Here is an 18,860-nt window from a genome sequence, read left to right on the forward strand (position 1 = left end):
TCATACCGTCTTGAGCCACTGATACATCACTTGGCAACTCACCACAGATCTTTCATAGCCTCAGTCCTCTTCAAGGGAAGGGGGGAAAATGAACAAACAGAAATGGTTTCACATTTATGTTTCAGTCAGCTCCTCCTTAACCTCTAACAGAGCAACCCAAGTAGACAGGAAGAGGAGATGATCACACTGGAGAACACAGCTTTTATAGAGCACAGCACATGCAAATACCTCACAGTCCTGGAAGCTTCTGTGAGCAACAGTAAGCAAGCTGTATGAAGAGACAAGAATTATTCTAGCACTCCTAATTTAATGGTGCCTTTCTGTTATATCATGCAATGTTGCCATGGACTGCAGTTCTAATGGTTCATCTTTCCTCACTTAAGCACTAAAGCATGCTTTCAACAAAGTCAGTATTATACAGTTTAAGAAAAGTGTGTCTCGGGAAAAGGGACATCCTTAAGTCATCCCCAGTCTGCCTTAAGACTGGTATAGTTCCTAAATATAAGTCAGGTCCATTTGGGCTCTAACCTCCAGTGGACTTGTGAGGCAACCTTTCCGTAACATCCCTTCTAGGGACCACTAACAGTATAACCACCAATACATCTTCTCTAAAAATTAAAAAGGCAACAGAAATAGTCTTGGAGCTTTCCAAACTGATTTCAAAGAGCCTTCAGCTGAGTAGCTTCAAAATGACAGTTCTGCTTTAGTCTCCCAGATTAGCTTGTTAAGTCTACGAGCGTAACATTGGAAATGGCGTATCTAACGTAATAAAGCAAATAGCTGCAGACATGAAATCTGGAGTTCTAACCCAACAATAAACAGAAAAACAAAACAAAAAAAAAACAAAGAATGCAAGAGGCTAATAAGATTGCGGCTTTGCTTTCTTAATTATTCTTTTCAAAATATCATTCCGCTATATCACACTTCTTGAATAAGCTAATGCAGCCAAAGTTAAAAGTCTCAGAAAACAGTCAGGAGAAGAGCATACCCTTGAAAGGTCTCCTAATTTGAGTAGGAAGCAGTCTGCATATCTGTCAACAGGTCTTCATGACCAAAATACCAATTGCCTACATCAAGGAGATCAATTTGCAAAGTTTAATCAACACCTCAGTATCCTTACATATTTGTCATTCATGATTAGCTTCAATACTCATCACACATTGTTCACACATTATAAGAAAATACATAATTTGTAAGAGTACATACAAATATATGTATATTTGAAAACTAGCAACCCTAAAAATCAGCATGCTTATAAAAAACAAGAAAAGTCCTTAGAAACATGCTATAGGACCTGCATTAAGACCCAACAGCTATATTTAATAAACCACATGCGAATAAGCTTTATCAAGTATAAAGGTCTCACATGTCCAATGTATTTGGTCTGCACAATGACACACAAATTGTTCTTGATTCATGAGAAAAACTGCTGATCTTACAAACTAAATACACTGGACACAACTTCAAATAAAGGCTTAGTAAACCATTTAAGATGTAATAATTTGCTTTTGCTTTAAAAGTCCTCATGCCAAGCATAGTTTTTCCTAGTCTTTTCATTTCTTCCACAGTGCCCCTTCCCTCTCTTTTCGAGCCAATGCCAAGCTCATTATTTCCCACTCTTTATGCATACATATCTAACAGAGTAAGGCACTCCATCTTAACATGTATGACCTCAGTAATTCCATGGCTCCAGATCAGCCTCGTAAATCCAACCATCACACATTAGAAACAAGCTCTTAATTTGTGCTCCCTCTTCTGGCTTTACAAGCATACAACACAATCACAGTAGGGTGACACAGAGACCACTCGAACATGGCCACCACAACACCGTTTGCAGTCTCCCCTCCACAAAAAACAACACAGAGCTGCAAAGAAAGTGCTCCCGACCTGCACGTTACTGCTCGCTGCACTGTAACACACTACAGATATAACCCAGATTAGTATTCATGAGAGTGATTTATCTTATTTCACTGCTCAACACAAAAGACCAAGTACTCAGCTTCCAAGGATGGCACAAAAATAGCTTCACGCTAATTTTTTAAGCCCATCCTAACGTTAATTTTAGCTCTGGAAAACCATCACGTGTAGCAGAACAAACAGCCCAGCACCTTCCATAAGGAAAAAAAAGCAGTAACATTAAAGGCTCATATTTGGCTATGTCTGGCATAAGAGGCCTTCATTTTCAAGCTTATAATGCATTTTAATCATTGTTACATTTATTTTCATAATAAAAACAAGAACACTGGTTATTTATCTGTATCGACTTTGTCATCAAAGAACAAGAGGAAAAGGAAGGGGGAAAAAAGCCAGCTGCACAGTAGCTTACTTTTCCAGCATAACATTCTGCAGTGGAGGTTTATTTTCAGAAAACTATAGTTGCCAGTAGTGTAGCCTTCTTAAGTCATTTTGGTAGAAGCTGTCAAAATATATGTTCACTGGAGCCTTGATGGATTTGGAACACTTTATCTGGCTTTATTTTACAACAAAACGGAAATTTCTCATTATCCTCTAATAAAAGTACTTCGGGAAGTGTTAAGTTTGGGTGGGAAAAGAGCAAGTAAAATCACCTATGGTTTTCTCTGGAACACATGGGATATATGCTACAAAGTGGGACTAGACAGAGGCAAACTTTGAGGAAGGCAGGGAGGAACATGATTTAGGCATATTTGTCCACAAGGACTTAGGAATTGTTATCAGAATAAGGCAGTGTTGGAGGGAAGCTTCAGGAGCCGCTGGCCATTGGGAGCCCTAAGCCTCGTCTCTGCTCTGCATGACTGTGTTAGATTGTGAGAAAATAAAAGCCACAGTTAAACCCAGAAAAAGGGGCTGGAAACCAAGAACTCCCTTTCCTAGGCAACTGGCCCAGCTAACTACAACTACTTAACAGCCACACATTATATTCTTCACAGCTCCATTTTTATTCTTGCATTTGCAACTAAATTCTTTCTCCTTGGAATATCCTAATGCCTGGTAGTCAGGAGCGACAGATGTTGGCTCAGACCTTCAGCCTTCAGAGGGGATATGAAATGCACGAACTCTGAAGTAGTGCAGAAATTCTGCAACACCATTGCGCCTGTTAATATTTTCTACTAGCTACTGCCAAATGGTTTCCCAGATCTGCTCATCAGGGACATCTGGTATTCTGCATTAGCCAACATGAACTGGTCTGGAACAGTCACTAACCTCAGGAACGTGGTGTAAATTCTCATATTAAAAGATGCTTTTTGGTGATAACAAAGTTACTTGACTCTTCTGAAGCTTAGAAGTACCAGAATTTTAGAAGATATCACATGCCATGGCAAATAGGCTCTGGAGTTCACCTACACACTTGCCTCACCACCTATCAAATCTTGTTTGGCATACAGCTGGTTTAGTTTCTGGAGAGATTTGTTCAAAAGCAAATGATTCTGCATGGTCTGTAGACAGGTCCAGAAATGGTGCTTATAAACTCACATAGAAGGCAAGTTAACATACGTGAAACTAGCTAACAGCAGCTGACTTTTATATACCAAATAACAAATGTAAGGACATTCCAGAGTAGGTGGCTTACCTCTTGCCCTCCATGTTTTTGATTTATTCTACAGTTCTTGTAGATAAATGAACATTTAAACTACAGAAAAAATCCTGGAGAAATCTAAACATAAGTCATCATAATATAATTTACCAACAAACACTCATCAGCCGACCAACAGCATGTCCTCCAGATTCTCAACACTTTATTTACTGTTTACCCTCGCGGAGTAGAAAAATGGTGATAAAATTCCATTTTGTTTTTACCAACATACACAGACTGCTACAGTCTGTAAACCTTTCTAAATTACAGTTTATATTAAGAATTAAGTGTTACGCACTGCAGCCTGTGGAAAATGGATGAGAAGACACTTTTCCCAATGAAGCATATGAAAGCTGAAAGGCGCTTTTTTTTTTTTTTTGTGGTAGTAATATGTCACACCCCCAAACAGAATAGAACGCTTGCAAAATGCAAGCATTTTAAAGACTTTCCCCATAACGTCTCATCCACACATTCATACTAAAGCCAAACATAGCTGAAATCTGTAGTAGACAGACCTTTCAACCTTTTTGCTTAATTTCATCAGCTAGAAGTTAAATTACATGCCACAAAAATGTCTATTCTAATACATTTTATACTACATCAGACTATAAAGTTCCAGAAGAATCTGACTCTTGATGGTATGTAAGGCTTGCAAAGAGCACAACTACTGAAGTTCATTTTTGTTGGATACACTGTTCCATAAAACTTCTCTCTCTTAAGTCTGTTTTGCCTTTTTTTTTTGTTTGTGTAAGTGCTCTGGAGGTCCAACGTTTTTAATGAAAAAAAGGTAAAAAAAAAATAAAATCCCCCACTCTTTACCTCACCTGAAAATTTAGTATTGTATATCTCTAAAAAAGCCCCCTTTTCATCGGTTCCTAAATGTTGTAATTCACCAGCATGGAGAAGTTTTTCCTCTCCTCCAGTTTTTTTTAAAAACAGTACCTGAAACTAAGCACAATGTTCCAGGTGAAAGTGGATTATCTCACTGGATCTTATAATATATTTCCCATTACAATGGAAACAAAGAAATTATTTTTAAAAATACAGCCAAGTCCATCCCTTACCTAGTGGATGAACACTGTTTTTTAGATGCTGCCATTGAATACTGATGGGTTTTTCCACAAGTAACACAAAAAAATACAAGGGTTTATTCTGCAAATGGTTAAGAAGTTATAAACCAGCAACATGCATGAAAAGTTTCCTCTAAAGTACTAATAGACATGTCACACTAGGCATTCTCAGCAAAAGCATTTCCCCAGATTTCCTGACCCGTTTAAGATAAAATCAGAAGGAAAAGAAAAAAAAAAAAAAAAAAAAGAGTGAGGGTGAAGCTATCGCCAATGCTTATGCAGCTTCCATCCAAGGGAGCAGACTCTTGGCTAAATCCAGAAACAAGCTGAGCAGACTGCAGGTGATCCACTCTTCTGTCACCACCAAGTGCCACTGCAATCAATCAGAATAACTATAGGGACACGGGACAGAGGAAAGCAGACACTTTTACAACAAAAATGTAAAAAGTATATTTTTAATTTTAGTGTGTGTAAGGGCATCAAAGAAAATATTCAACTAGGTAATCAGAACTGGTGGCTTCTTCTGGAATAACAATTCTCTCTCATGTTTTACCAGGTGACAGACGAATTCTGTGATCTGATCTTTATATTGAGTCCAGGCAGAGTCAATGCCTGATGATTACAGAGGTAGGTTTTCCATCCAATTAACCACCATCATCATCAGTGAGTATTTGTGTTTTCTGTACGTGTCAATAAATGTCAAAAAATACTGAACAAGTCACCATGCACTACACTGTAAAAATATCTTACTGCAGAGATGAAGTAGTATTTTTTTCTTCTGCTGGGGAACCGTAACTTTCAACACAACAGGCACAAGTTATGAAAGTCTAACTTGTAACTTGAGAATGAAAAGACATGGTCTTTGCCTCTCAAATGACTGTTACATTTATATAGCAAAGACTCTCAATACATACTTCAGAGGAGCTGTGCAGTAAGCTGAGTGTGTGCACACTGGTGCATTTACACACCCCTATACCCCCAAACATGCAACTCCTTTATCATTATTAATGCTGGTTATTCAGCAAATTATTCAAAACAGTTGCTGGACTAAACTTCACAGTTTGGAGAGTAGATCACGTCATCTGGAAATGTAACACAAATTTTACATCCCAGCTGAAGAGTCTGCCAAGCTTGGGAACCATCACTTTCAGAAGCACAGGGAAACAGACCTAAAAATGTACAGCAGGTTTCCTTCCCTCGACCAACCCGACAGCAGTAGCTACTGCAGCACTGTGCTGAAGGCGCTTCATTAATTCCACTCAGGGTATGTGGGGCCAGTTGTGGTTGACCAGGCAAAGAGAACCGGCATCTGGGACAGGCAGGTCCTACCAGATTAAATCAGAGCAACACTTAAACCTGCAAAGAAAGTTCTGGCTGAAATTCAAGTTACACTCTTATTTACTTAATGAGTAAAGAGACACTGTACAACAGGGTTATTTGACCTATGCAGCGTGCATACAGTTTGTCTGGAAGGAAAAAAAAAAATCCCACAGCATTTCAGTTATAAGGGATGTATCATTCAGTTCACAAAGTAAGTGAAGAGGGAATAAAGTGACTGTATGTATTTGAAAAATTAAGTAGCCAAGTTGTCTTTACTTACTTTTGCAAAGTTCACGTGAAAACAAGAGTGAAGTTTCCTTATCATTTCACATAACACTACAGAAACTTTAAGCCTTCCTTTCACTAAAGGCAGAACCAACAGCAAATTTGCTATCTACGCTCAAAATTGCTTTCCCCTGAACCTAAGTATAAAGGAAAGCACAGACCACCTATCCACCCCCACCCCCCCCCCCAACACCTTTAAAAGCCAGAATATTGAACTAATTAATACCAAAATAAAAATGGTGCAAGAAGGTGGTTTTTTGTGGTCAGAGTACCCACACACACGTGTGCACACATCCCTGCCAACAGTGCCAAGCAATCATGACAACTTGTGAGTCAGCATTAAGTACTCATCATGAAAAGGGAGATCTAGCATAAGAAAGCTGCCTGAGTGGAAAACTGATTGGAGGGGGGTGGGGAAAGGAAATAAAGCAGCAAACCATACCACAGAAATTGAGACAAACTGCTTTCTGCTTACCACCACATTTTGACATAGAAAAAAAGAGTATTTTGACCACTGGATAGAATAAATGTCAATTGTTATCATTACAGATTGGTAAACACATGTTAATCAAGTAATATTTTATGCAGCTAAAATCAATTTCAGAGATTTTGAGATAATGCCCAGTAGGATAGGTATTGTCCTCTAATTAGAAAGCTGCACATTGCAGCACTGAACTATGAACCATTTGAAAAAAATCAAAGTAATGCCGCTTTATCTTGTCCTACAAAAGAAGTATTTTAAACATTTAACATGAAAACAGAATTTCTCTTTTTGAGAAGCAGCACGTAACATGAGAAAATAGGATGAACTCTGACATTAATGGCTAATGAACACAAATGAAAGGGAAACACTTTCACAAGTGTACACTTGTCCATTCATCTCAAGACCACAGAACACTACGAGTTCAAGAAGAGCTTTAGAAAACACAACAAAAAGCAAATCACCATTCTGCCATTATATAAATACAAAGTACTTTTGTTGAGATGAAGGATGAAGCTTGCACTGACATCTGGAAGAGTGAAGGTTCCTCCCTTACCCTTTACATAGCAGGCTGCTATTACCTTTATTAAACAGTCACCATGATAGGTAGCACACCCAGGCGCCATGGGCAACTTGAGTCCAATAGGGCAAGTGTGGAAACAATTTTCAGGGGCAAAGAATCTGCCAGCTTCCCACAATGCCATTTCCACTGCCCTTCTGGAATATCCCCATCTCATCAAGGCCTGTCAAAGTACCTTAATGCCTACTAAAGGCATCAAAAGAGAAGAAGAATCAATGTTTTCCTTTGAAAAAAAACCCTTTGTTTTCAGTAAACAAATATGCAATATATTCAGCATGAAATATGAAGATACTGGAAGCTTTTTATCTAAGCATGTCAACTAAAGCAAAACAGACTTGTATTCCACTGTTTGTACTTCATCAACATTACTTACAAAGTGGTCTTCTTTAAGATGTACTGAATATTAGTCATCCAGATGCACGATGTTAGCCATGTGGAAAAAGATTTAAAACTACGGTATTTTTAATTATGCATCCTGACAGGAATTCCCTTGATATACTATATTTTTATACAATTAAAAAAACAAGCCAAAAGAGATTGAGTAGTTCTTCATTAAAATTTTTCAGTGGAATAATTTGTTGTGGGGTTTTTTAGAGTGATCCTTTAGATGTATCCTTCAAGATCCCGGTAACCACCAACCATATTTGTATAAGGAATAACAGAAGTTATAGCAGGAACTGAAAAATCGTTGTATGGAAACTCCTTGAAGTTTACTCCTGTTTGTGTGAAAAAAGAGAAAGCTGCATTGTTCAAAGCTGAATTTAAAATTAAGGCTAATTAATGCACCTATAAAACTTCCATTTCCAGCTCTGAAATGAAGAGTATTTGAAAAGCAGGCCATTAATACTCTCCAATTATTTTTTGTGGCTTCAGAAGCAGCACACACTACACTAGCTTCTGTAAGATGTTCTTTCCAAGTTCAGAAATAGAGCATTTGAAAAGAAAATTTTAACCTCTTCAGACAGTTTCCAGAACCTGGAAAACATGTACGTGGAAAGGCTATAACCACAAACTCACTACTATGAATGAACACGTTCATTATTTAAAAAATAAAATTTAAAAAATTAAACAACCTCTCATTTGTCCTTGACAGTTCATCCTCTACAAGCAATGTAGGAAAATTAATCCCTTGGACAACTACTCTCCTCTCCTGCCTAATAAGGTAAAGACATGAAGAGTAATCTGCTTTTTAGAACAATTCATACTAATAGGAAGCCAGTTTCTTTAGCCTGTACGGCACAGGAGCAGGGGTGGAATATCTTGACACATCAGGACGTGCGTAATACATAAAAGCTGCATTTAGCACTCAGAACTTGCACTTGGTTTCGAAGGTGCCCAGGCAAAGCTGAGTCACTCAAAGGCAACAGAACAGGCTCCAAAAGCAGGAGAAGGTGGAGACAGGGAAGCCAGAGGAGCCAGGAAAGACCCGAAGAATTTCAGAGGGGCCGAAGCAGCTTCTCCCCCCTTCAAACCATCTTTTCCAGGAAACACCCTTCTCTCCAAATTCACTCCAGCGTGGTGTTTTCGCATAGCCTCCCCACTTCTCAGTTCCCAGAGGCAATTGACTGGAGGTCTGTCTCTGCAGTCTCCCACAGCAGCTCCCACCACTGAATGTGGCGCAACACAACAGAGCTGATCAGATGCCAGAAGTCCCACTTTCCTTCCTCTTCTTCCACCTTGCTGCCCATGCTCCAATCACTTCTGCCAGGCCAGTTTAGATATCTCTATACCAGCAGAAAAGAAACATAGCAAAACCAGTTTTCTAGTGGGTTTAGTCTCTGAAGTAGCTCACCATGGTGTAAGATGTACATAAAGACTGCAGGGAATACAATGGGGGGAAAAAAAGCAGAAGAAAGCAGAGATCAGACCCCACAGTCTGGAGGCCTCCTGCCATCAGCAGTTACATCAGGTTGACCATATTACAGAAGTGTCTCCTCAAATTGCTTTGGAATGCCAGGGCCTACTCCTAGTTCTTCCCTATACCAATGAAAAAAACTAAATGCTTTCTATTTTGGGGGAATTTTTTTTAAGCCACAATAAAATATAATCATGTTCTCCAGTTACTATGGATTTTGCACTCAAGTTATCTGCATTTGAGGGAGAAAAAAAGAGTCACAGGGCTCACCAACCATCACGTGCAGAGGATGAGCTTCCCCCTGCGAAAAACCACCATCCTAATTACAGTGTCTCTTAAGCAACAGATATGCAGGGAGACAGGGACCACCTTGTTACTTCATGTGTTGAGCTAGTTCAAGCTCAGCCACCAGAAACCCCTTGGAGAAAGAGTGAGTTTCAAGAAGAAACTCAAGACCTTAAAAAAAAAAGAAAGATATTTCTTTCTGTTGCAATGCTGGAGTGAATTCTTCCTTTTTTTAAATAGCAGTCACGCAGATCACAGCACATCTAACCAATTAACTCAGCCAGCCTTACGAAGCAAATAAACTCCTACCCAGGCAACAATGCAAGTTCATCTTCACATAAAGAACAATTACTTCAATTCACTCATGGCAAATAAGCCCTCGTTCCATACAACATTCATTAACTTTCTTTCTCCAATGTCTTCTTTCTTCCTCTGCCACTCCTCCCCTATTACACACTGTAGCCTCTGCTCACCCTGCCCTCAAAGCACAATAGTCAAGTACAGATCATTCCCCACACACAGTTCTTCTCTGTCCCTCTTCACTGTATGTCCTGGCAGAGGAGAACGCACCCCTTGAAAACATGACAGGTAATGTACAAAACATAATGCAAAGTAAAAACCTAGGCAGATAGCCAACTTCATGCATCTCGCCCTGGAAAAGTATTTTTCTTCAAAGGTAAAAATTAACATTTTGGTTAATATCATCTGAGGTTTTCAACACATAAAAAGAAAAAATCAAGAAAAGTAGATGCCTTTAAATTACAATTTGCATGTGATCTATAACCTAATGTCAGTAAAAAAAGCATGTGAATCTTGATCATTTCTACCTGAACACATAAACTACGTTTTGACTTGATTAGTCATATCGCACAGTCAAAACAAGCGACACTCGTCTTTCCTGCGCTAAAGCTGTACAACCTGCTGTACTGCAGTGTTAAACAAACAGCCCACTTCTTTCTAGAGTAGTCAAGGCCTTAAAGGTAGTACTATAGTAACTTTCCATTTTTTGTGGGATTAATGTCACAAGCAAAGAAAAATCTGAACCTTAGCACCATTGGTGCAGGCTCTTCTGCACAACTGCAATCTCCACTCTCTTACGACTCCTGTTATGGACACTTCAAGAAAATCAGGCTTGTGATAGCCTCAGTTAGAGCAAGCCAAAGTCAGTGCCACTGGTCAGGCATTCAGGTAAATACGAAGCATTATGGCTTTACTAATCTTAGATATTTCAAGACTACTTCTCCAGTTCTCCACCGCGCTATTTCAGTCAGATACAGAGCACAAGTGAAATACACGCAGCTCGGACCTGTAACACGCGCCTAGCTTGTTCTACATGGCTCGTGTAATTGTTAGTGCTTCTGGTTGCTTTTACTGCCATAGAATAATGGGCATTTTGCTCTCTAAACATATGAGCACTGTCAAATCCAGAGTAATATAATCACAAATTAAAGATTAAAAACAAACAGTGAAACTGCAAAATCTATAAGCAAGGTAAGCAAAACCTTACGGGCTGCATAATGCTGGAAAGGTATTTTATATAAATGTGCAAGCACTTGTAACACACGAGAAAGGTTGACAATTCATCTGAACAATAAAAACTAAATTATGCAAGAACTTCTGGAAAATTTTCATCCTAAACAGGGCTCAATCAGTACTACAAAATTTTACAAATACTCTTTTTACATTTTCTTCCCAAACAAGGTTATTTTCAACAATTATGTCTTCTCTTCACCACCACCCAAAACCAAACAAAAAAAGTACATATACAGAAATAAATTCTGAAGAACAGAAGGGACACTTTCTTGGCCTTTTTGATTGTTAAAGTAAATCACTAAGTAGTTTTCATCAATCCACACAGGCATACTTTTTGTATCTATAGATATCTTTTTAAAAAAAAAAAAAGTCATAACACATTCCAATATCCCAAGTCTCTTTCCCTTAAAGTTTCAAAAATGTCAAGCAGAACCCAAAAATAAACTCTATTAAGAACCAGATCATACAAGGGTTCATCCTCAACACTTGACTTTAGCATACAAATATTCCTTCTTTATCTCCACCACCTTCTTTTTATTCTCTGTATAAATCTCCTTTTTACCAATGGTTCTCATAATCTTGCAAGATATCCACCTATTCTCCAGACCTTTATCTTCTCAAACTCCCACAGCTAAAACTTATACCCAGCAATTCCCCTCACTAACTTTATAATAATTAAAACAAAAAAGCTTGCATTCACTACCTACTGACAATGTTTTTATAATAGAATTATTTGAAAAAGAGAAGCCAGCATTTCATCTAAAGCTATGTGCTGGTTTTGGCTGGGGTAGAGTTAATTTTCTTCACAGCAGCTACTATGGGGCTACGTTTTGGATTTGTGCTGGAAACAGTGCTGATAATACAGGAGCGCTTTAGTTACTGCTGAGCAGTGCTTACACAGCATCAAGGCCTTTTCTGCTTCTCCCCCCACCCCACCAGTGGTAGAGCTGGGGGTGCACAAGAAGGTGGGAGGGGACACAGCTGGGACAGCTGACCCCCACTGACCAAAGGGATATTCGGTAATACATGACATCATGCTCAGCAATCAACTAGGGGGAAGGTTGGCTGAGGGGCTGCTGCTCAGGGACAAGCTGGGCATCCGTCGGTGGTAAGCAATTGTTTTCATTTGCACCGCTTGTCTTTCTTGGGTTTTATTTCTCTGTTATTTTGCTTTTCATTACAATTTATTATTTTTATTTCATTTAAATTATTAAACTGTTCTTATCTCAACCCATGAGTTTTCTCACTTTTACCCTTCCAGTTCTCTTCCCCCCATCCCACTGGGTGGGAGTAAGTGAGGGGCTGTGTGATGCTTAGCTGCTGGCTGGGCAGCTATTAACTCTTAAAACAGTTATGAAAATACCCAAGTCAATCAGCAACTGTTTTCCTTACCATCAAAGGAAGTTATTTTTGTCCAAGCAATAAATCTCACAAGGGACTTTCCTTAAAAGATACTAATCAGCTTTTTATCACGTCCTTCTCCTATTTTAAGTCACCAGTGAAAATTATTTAACAGGATGCAGCACTGCATTACTCACCACCATGCTCATTCTACTTCTTCAGAGTGTTCTTACTCATTCAAATCATTTTTTCTTTAAGTTCTGCTTTGCTGGTTATTAAAACTAATGAAAATAAATTTCTGGGTTTGTAGCCAATAATCAACCTATTAAAGGGAGTTTCTACAGACTCCACACTAAAGGAATACTTCCAAGAGACTTCCACAACACCAGGTCCCAATTTAGGTCAGAGAGGCTTTTGAGTCCTGGAGTACTCCACATTTCTAACCCCAATGTACTTTTACACGTTTAGATTTTAAGCACTGTTTATTTCACTAGGATTTGAACATGCAACTGATTACTGAAATTTATACTATTGGCACTGCTCTTTGCTTCATTTCCAGTCAATAGAATAATTATCAGAAACAGTCTCACAGATTCTTTTAAAAGTCTTCAAACATACCTTCAATAAACATACAACCTTTTGAGTTCACATTTCTTCAAGGTAGTTCAGGAAACTTTAATCACAATTAAGACAAATATTTCTCGAAATGTAATGCAGTTCTCAAGAAAAAAGGTGAAACGAATTCATGGTTATTTGAATTATCATCCAGTATAATAAAATCCTTTTTAGAATTAAATTACCTCCTTTAAGCATAGGAAGGATAATCATAGGCTTTCTTACTGACAGTGTCTTTTGTAAATACTGAAAATAACTTACAAGCTATGATATTGTCATTTCAAAGAGTACTTATGAAAATTGTTCCAAAAATCGTATGTAAAATAACATCAGTAAATTAATTACACTTTTAATTGTCTCTCCATTAAGGTGGCTTGTTAAACACCACAGCAAAATAAAAACATGACAACGAAAATCACAGGTAAAGATGCTACTCTGACAAACTAAAGAAAAGATAGATTACCATCCCAAAATCTTACCAAATTCCTTAAAAAAAAAAAGAAACATTTTTTTTTAAAAATAAAACTGACTAATCTCAAAAGCTTAAATCTGGAAAACATACATCTGCTTGGCCATATAAAAATAACTAAACCATGAAGCCAAGCAACCTTGTTCTCTCTGTAAAAAACAGAGCCTAGTATTCAGAAACTACAAACACAGCTTCTGGTTTGTTAGATTTTAAGACAAATGTAAGAGAGGTGCTTTCACATCAGTTTTCCAGGACATCTAAAGACAGTATCTGGAGAGAACAGGACTGAGCACAGGGCTACAAAGGCTGAAAAACAAGACAACAAATGTTAAGATTCTTGAGATTTGGAGTCTGTTTAGACTGGCTTCACGTTTATAAGCAGTAAGAACCCAAAAGCCCAAACATTTATGCAGGTACCAAGTCAATCTACCTGATTAGAGATGCCTAGCTATGGAAAGATAAGCACAAGAGATGAAAACGTGAGATTTATCCATCCCAATGCAAAAGGACTTTGTAAGAGGTTTCTTCCTCAGTGAGAAACCCAGCCTCAGGTTTAGTATAATCACAGGGAAAAAGCCATTTTTGAGTGCTCTCTGCAAAGAAGAGCTGTCAGGGTTTTGGGATTGTTTTCTTGTTGTTGTTTTAAAGCTGATTCCAAGGGGTACAGCAGGGGTATGGCTATTCGCATCCAGTTTTTAATGGAATGAATTCAAAGCTCAACAATAATGGACAGCAATGCAAAACTTGAGCAGAAAAGTAAAGATCCAGGTATTACCTACACAATTTACCTACCACAAATTAGCACTGCTGTTAAGGACAGGTCCAAGTCTTGCTGGTAACCTGTTTGTTATATGGGGTTAACTCTCTATTAATTACACTTTTAACAGCCACAATGAGGTACTGCAACTGCCTATTTTCTTACCCCATACTGCAGTCCTATTTGTGGGGGCTTCCTTTCTGGTGACAAATGGCTTGCATGAGCTCAGAACTTCTCCCACAAAGGTAACTGTGTGACAGGGACGTCCAAGCCACCCTTCCCCGTATTGCCACAGCTTACAGACTGATGGCCACTCACATGGACAACCATGTTATTTTCTACCTAGTGTTATTTGGCAGAGCTACAGGGGCAGGGGCACAGGAGCTATGTGTCCCAACTCTAGAGGGTCACTATCCCACTCAGTCACATTCAGGTGGTTTCCAAGCAGCCATCCTTCCGTACGAAAGTTCTACATCCTGCTTTGAAAGCTCTGAAATAGAACTGACCTCTACAGACATCATGAGAACAGTCATTCCCAATAAACAGATTTTCTAACTAAAAATATATTCTATGAATACCATGTTAACTCTTGCTAACCCCCATTCACTATTCTGACCTATTGTTTCATAGTTATCTGTCCAGTATCGACTAGAAACTTGACACTGTGCCCTTTGCTCAGATTTACGTAGATCTGAAAACGCTCCATTTCATATTTGGCACAGCAGCACCGTCATTCCTCCACTCCTCATACCTATGCTCAAGAATCACCACTTCATACCTGTGCTCATTATACTCTTTCCCCAAGCAGCTCCTAAAAGCAATTAAGAGAGAATACCAGGCAAGACAGACTTCTGATCCAACCTAATGTGGCAATTTTTATGCGCACGTTATCTATCCTACTAATCCTCCCTCCCAAACTAGACACCACCACACCATACAGGCTTATGCAGCCCACACTACAGAGATATTCACCTGCTTTGCACAGTTCTACATCAGAGTACTGATCCGTTAAACAAGGCTTGTCAATCATTCTCTACACTTGGAAATTCATTACAAGAAAAGGGCGTTGTAGGGTTTTTTCTCCAGAACATAACACCACAAGATTCATACCAAAACAATTATTTTAGACCATTACTAGATTGGTGAATTTCCAAAGGAAGGGGCAGAGGGAGAAAGGCTATGTCAGTGGAAGTGTGATCACAGTATTTCTACACAATGTTTTTGTTTTCAGTGTCAGGTAGGCATCTCCAGTCTTTAGAAATCAACAGAAACTTTACAATGAAGCATCTACATTTGATGCATACTACACATGACGGACGTACAAAGGCAAAGAAATAAAAAGATTACCAGAGATCACATCTGTCATAAAACCAGTTTGGTGTTCTCTTCCCTTTCTGCACACATCCCTTTTCCAGATTATGACCATATTCCCCACTCACCCAGGAACTACGGACGTCTGTTGAAGCAGCTGCAGAAATGAGAGTCTCTAAAAGACTCTACACACACAGGTACCACATAAAAAAACCTGCACAGATAAGTAAAATATAATAACGTTTTATGTATGCTATGTAAAATCTCATATCTAGTAGCCACCTTCTAAGAGTTTATATTCCATCTTAAGCTTATTCTAGATAAAAGCTCTTATCATTAATTGATCAAGGCAAAATTTAAATTCCCATCACATCTATTAAAATTATACCATGACTTTAAGTATCCCTTCCAGCAGCCATGTATAACAGAGCTTATCCATGCCACCGCCTGCAGATCAAAGCTGCAGACTACAACTGCAATAGCTGACTTGTAACCTAAACTGAGAAGATCTGAATGCACAACAAAATAAAATCGAAAAAAAATAAAGTCATAAAAAAGTTCAGCGCCAGTTAAGTTCAAAACAACTTTCTGCAGGTAATCTGTCTACAAGATCTCACTCTCAGTGCAATACTGTTTACCATCTCACTCCTTTCTTTCAGAAAGGCCTTCCTTCTAACAGCAAAGAAAGAACCAGCATTTTCAGGCAAACAAGTTTTTCAACCCAAAACACAGAGGGATTAAAAATGGGGTTTACACTGGAACCTGTCTACTCTGTGAAGCTCTCATAAAATTGGAACAGACACCTAGCTGTTACCTAGGAAACAGCAAGTAAAGTCCTATGTAAACTATTAGGTCATTTAACAACCAGGAAATTAGAACTGAAAAGAGTAGCTTGGTACAGAAATTATTTACTGCAATCTACAATACAAACTCAGTCCCTAAGTACTTCATATTCTTGAATCAAGCAAAGCCCGACACAAGCTTTGAAACATGGGATTTCATTTCAGAAGGAACTTTCAGGTTCTTCTGGAGAAATGCTATGATCTTCCTTTACTTAAACACAAATCTCACCATTGGCAACACCTGTGTCTTCAAGTATGCAGAAAGCTATGGATTTTGGACACATCATCAAAGACTGAAGCTTACAATACATACATAAAAACTGCCGTCTACCTCAGTTATTGATATTTCCAAGTGGTATAGCCCTTTCTCTCCCTTTGATTCTAGCTCAAGCATGACATGAGGATCTGGGAGCTCTAAAACACTGTTTCCAAACAAATAGAAGAGGTCAAGGAATTCAGCTACCTACGAAGAAATACCATACTACGTCACCTGCTCCTTATCTATACAAGCATGTTTTCCCTCTCCTCAAAGTTTCCACTGTAGGTACTGCTGCTGCAGCTCTAGCTGTATCAGCCGGGAACACGACCCAAGGAAAGCCAAGCAGGCTGCTAGCGCTGTAGCCGTCACATCGTGTAAAATTACTGTGAGCAGGATGAGACAATGATGTGCTTGAATGATAGCAGCTGTTCTGCGCTGGCATCGCCACAAGCAGAGCTGTAATCACAGCCAGGTGCAATGGTGGGAATTTTGGGGGATAAAGGCTACGCCTGCACCTGTGGCGCTCTGTAACTTCCACCCATGCAATATTTGTTTAAGGACCATCTGTCATTTTGACAAGCTCCCTACCTGAGCGTCACTGGAGCCTGCTACCTTTCATATTTCCTTAACAAGGCCTTTCTCCCTTTGGTACAACATCCACTTTCAGTCTCACAGGCACTTTAAAAACAGAAAAGGATATGGTAACTATGGTGTAGGAACCACTGAATCATAAGAATTCGCAACACTCCTAGTTACTGTGATCAAAGCTAAATCCTTTAGGAAGATTATCTGCACCAGAACCCTGAAAAATTCCTCCAACTCCAGTACTTTTATACTGCATCTTCTGAGATAAAGCACGTTTTCCCCCTTTACTGAGAAGGGCAACCTACACCTACACTTAACTACGGGGAGAACATGCTAACGGGCTGCTGTGCTGCTTGATCCATCTATGCAGCTTCGGGCCTGGCAACTAGCTGCGAACGCAACAGTCTACAGCTAGAGACCACAACTCTGAGGCCATTACAAGGAAGGTTTATTGGGAAAGCAAGGAAAAAAGAAGAAGAAATCCTAGTCAACCACTCATTTGAACACCGAGAAGCACATGCCTTATGCGCAAGGGGTAAGAGACGCCAAATCCCCTGGCGCCCCAGCACCCACCATCGTGTGAAACGGCAGAGGGGCAGCGCTCAGAATCTGGCGATGATTTCACCACTTCTCTAAAAATATCGCTCCTGAAGGAGCCGGCGTGTCCGAAGCGACGCGCACCGCGGGCGCGGCGGGGAGCGGCGGGGCAGGGCGAGCCCCTTCCCGCCGGCGCGGCCAGGCCAGGCGGGGCTCCGCTCCCTCACAAGTTCGCCCCCTCCCCTGGCAGCCGCCCGCACCGCACCGCACCCGCGGAGGCGGCGCGACCACCCCCCTACGCCCGCCCCGGTCCCGGCTCCCGTCGCCGCTTTTGCATTTTCAGCACCGCTCCGGTGGACCCTCCGCGGCAGCGTTTAGCGGCGGGCACCCCTCCTGCCCAGCGCCCAGGGGCGCCCGCCGCGGGACGCGCTCGCTGCCCCTCGGGAAGGGAGAGGGCGCCCACCCGCCCGCGCGGCCCCGGCAGGTGCCAGCGGCGGCAGCGAGCGCCCGGCGCCCCACCCCGAGACCTTCGCCCCGCTGCGAGGGAAGTTGAGAGGGGCGCGGGCGCTCCCCACGCCGGGCAGCCCCTCACCCCCCTTCCCGCCCCCGCTGGGCAGGGGCAGCGGCCGCGGGACGCCCGCGGGTCGCGGAGCAGCGGCGGCTGCAGCAGACACCTACCCGGAGAGCTTCCCAATCTTCACAAAGCTAAACACATCCATCCATGCAGCCGGCTAGCTCTGCCCGTCACAGTCACTCACTCCAGCGGCGGCGGCAGCTCCATGTCGGGAGAAGGTTGCGTCCAGTGGCAGCAACAGCCCTGGCGAAGGCAGGAGCCGGCGGAGGCAGAGGCTGCTACCCCCCTCCGGCAGGGAGCTGGGCGTGCAGCATCTCGCAGGAGCAGCGTTCATCTGCGCGCAGCCCTTCCCCTCTGCTTCCCCCCCCCCCCCCCCCCCGCTCTCCGCCTGCCTTGCCCCCTCCCCGGGGCAACTCAAGGATCGGAGAGGGCGCCGGGGGCTGCCCGGCAGGAGGGCTGCCCGCAGCCCGGGCCCCCGCCGCGCCGCGCACCGGGAGGCTGAGGGGGAGGCGGCAGCGCTCCGCCGCCGCTTTGCAGTATCCCCAAAGGACGGAGGCGGCGGGGGGGGCGCTGAGGAAGGTGGAGGGTGTAGAAGGGGGAGTTTCTCC

The 18,860-nt window shown here is 41.2% G+C and overlaps 1 protein-coding gene across 4 annotated transcripts in view; it reads right to left on the reverse strand.

Moving 5' to 3' along the window:
• The window catches only part of FRMPD4 (FERM and PDZ domain containing 4), a 371,171-nt gene extending 352,704 nt beyond the window's left edge, over positions 1-18,467 (reverse strand). For all 4 annotated transcript variants that reach the window (XM_074814826.1, XM_074814823.1, XM_074814822.1 and 1 more), the window contains exon 1: positions 18,357-18,467. Coding sequence is in view for 3 of the 4 variants with exons in the window: in XM_074814823.1 (XP_074670924.1) it covers positions 18,357-18,397 (41 nt within the window). In the remaining variant the exon portion in view is untranslated. The remainder of the gene's footprint in view (positions 1-18,356) is intronic.
• Positions 18,468-18,860: the final 393 nt, after the last annotated feature.

This window comes from Strix aluco, chromosome 2 (assembly GCF_031877795.1).
Source record: "Strix aluco isolate bStrAlu1 chromosome 2, bStrAlu1.hap1, whole genome shotgun sequence".
Classification (NCBI taxonomy): Eukaryota; Metazoa; Chordata; class Aves; order Strigiformes; family Strigidae; genus Strix; species Strix aluco.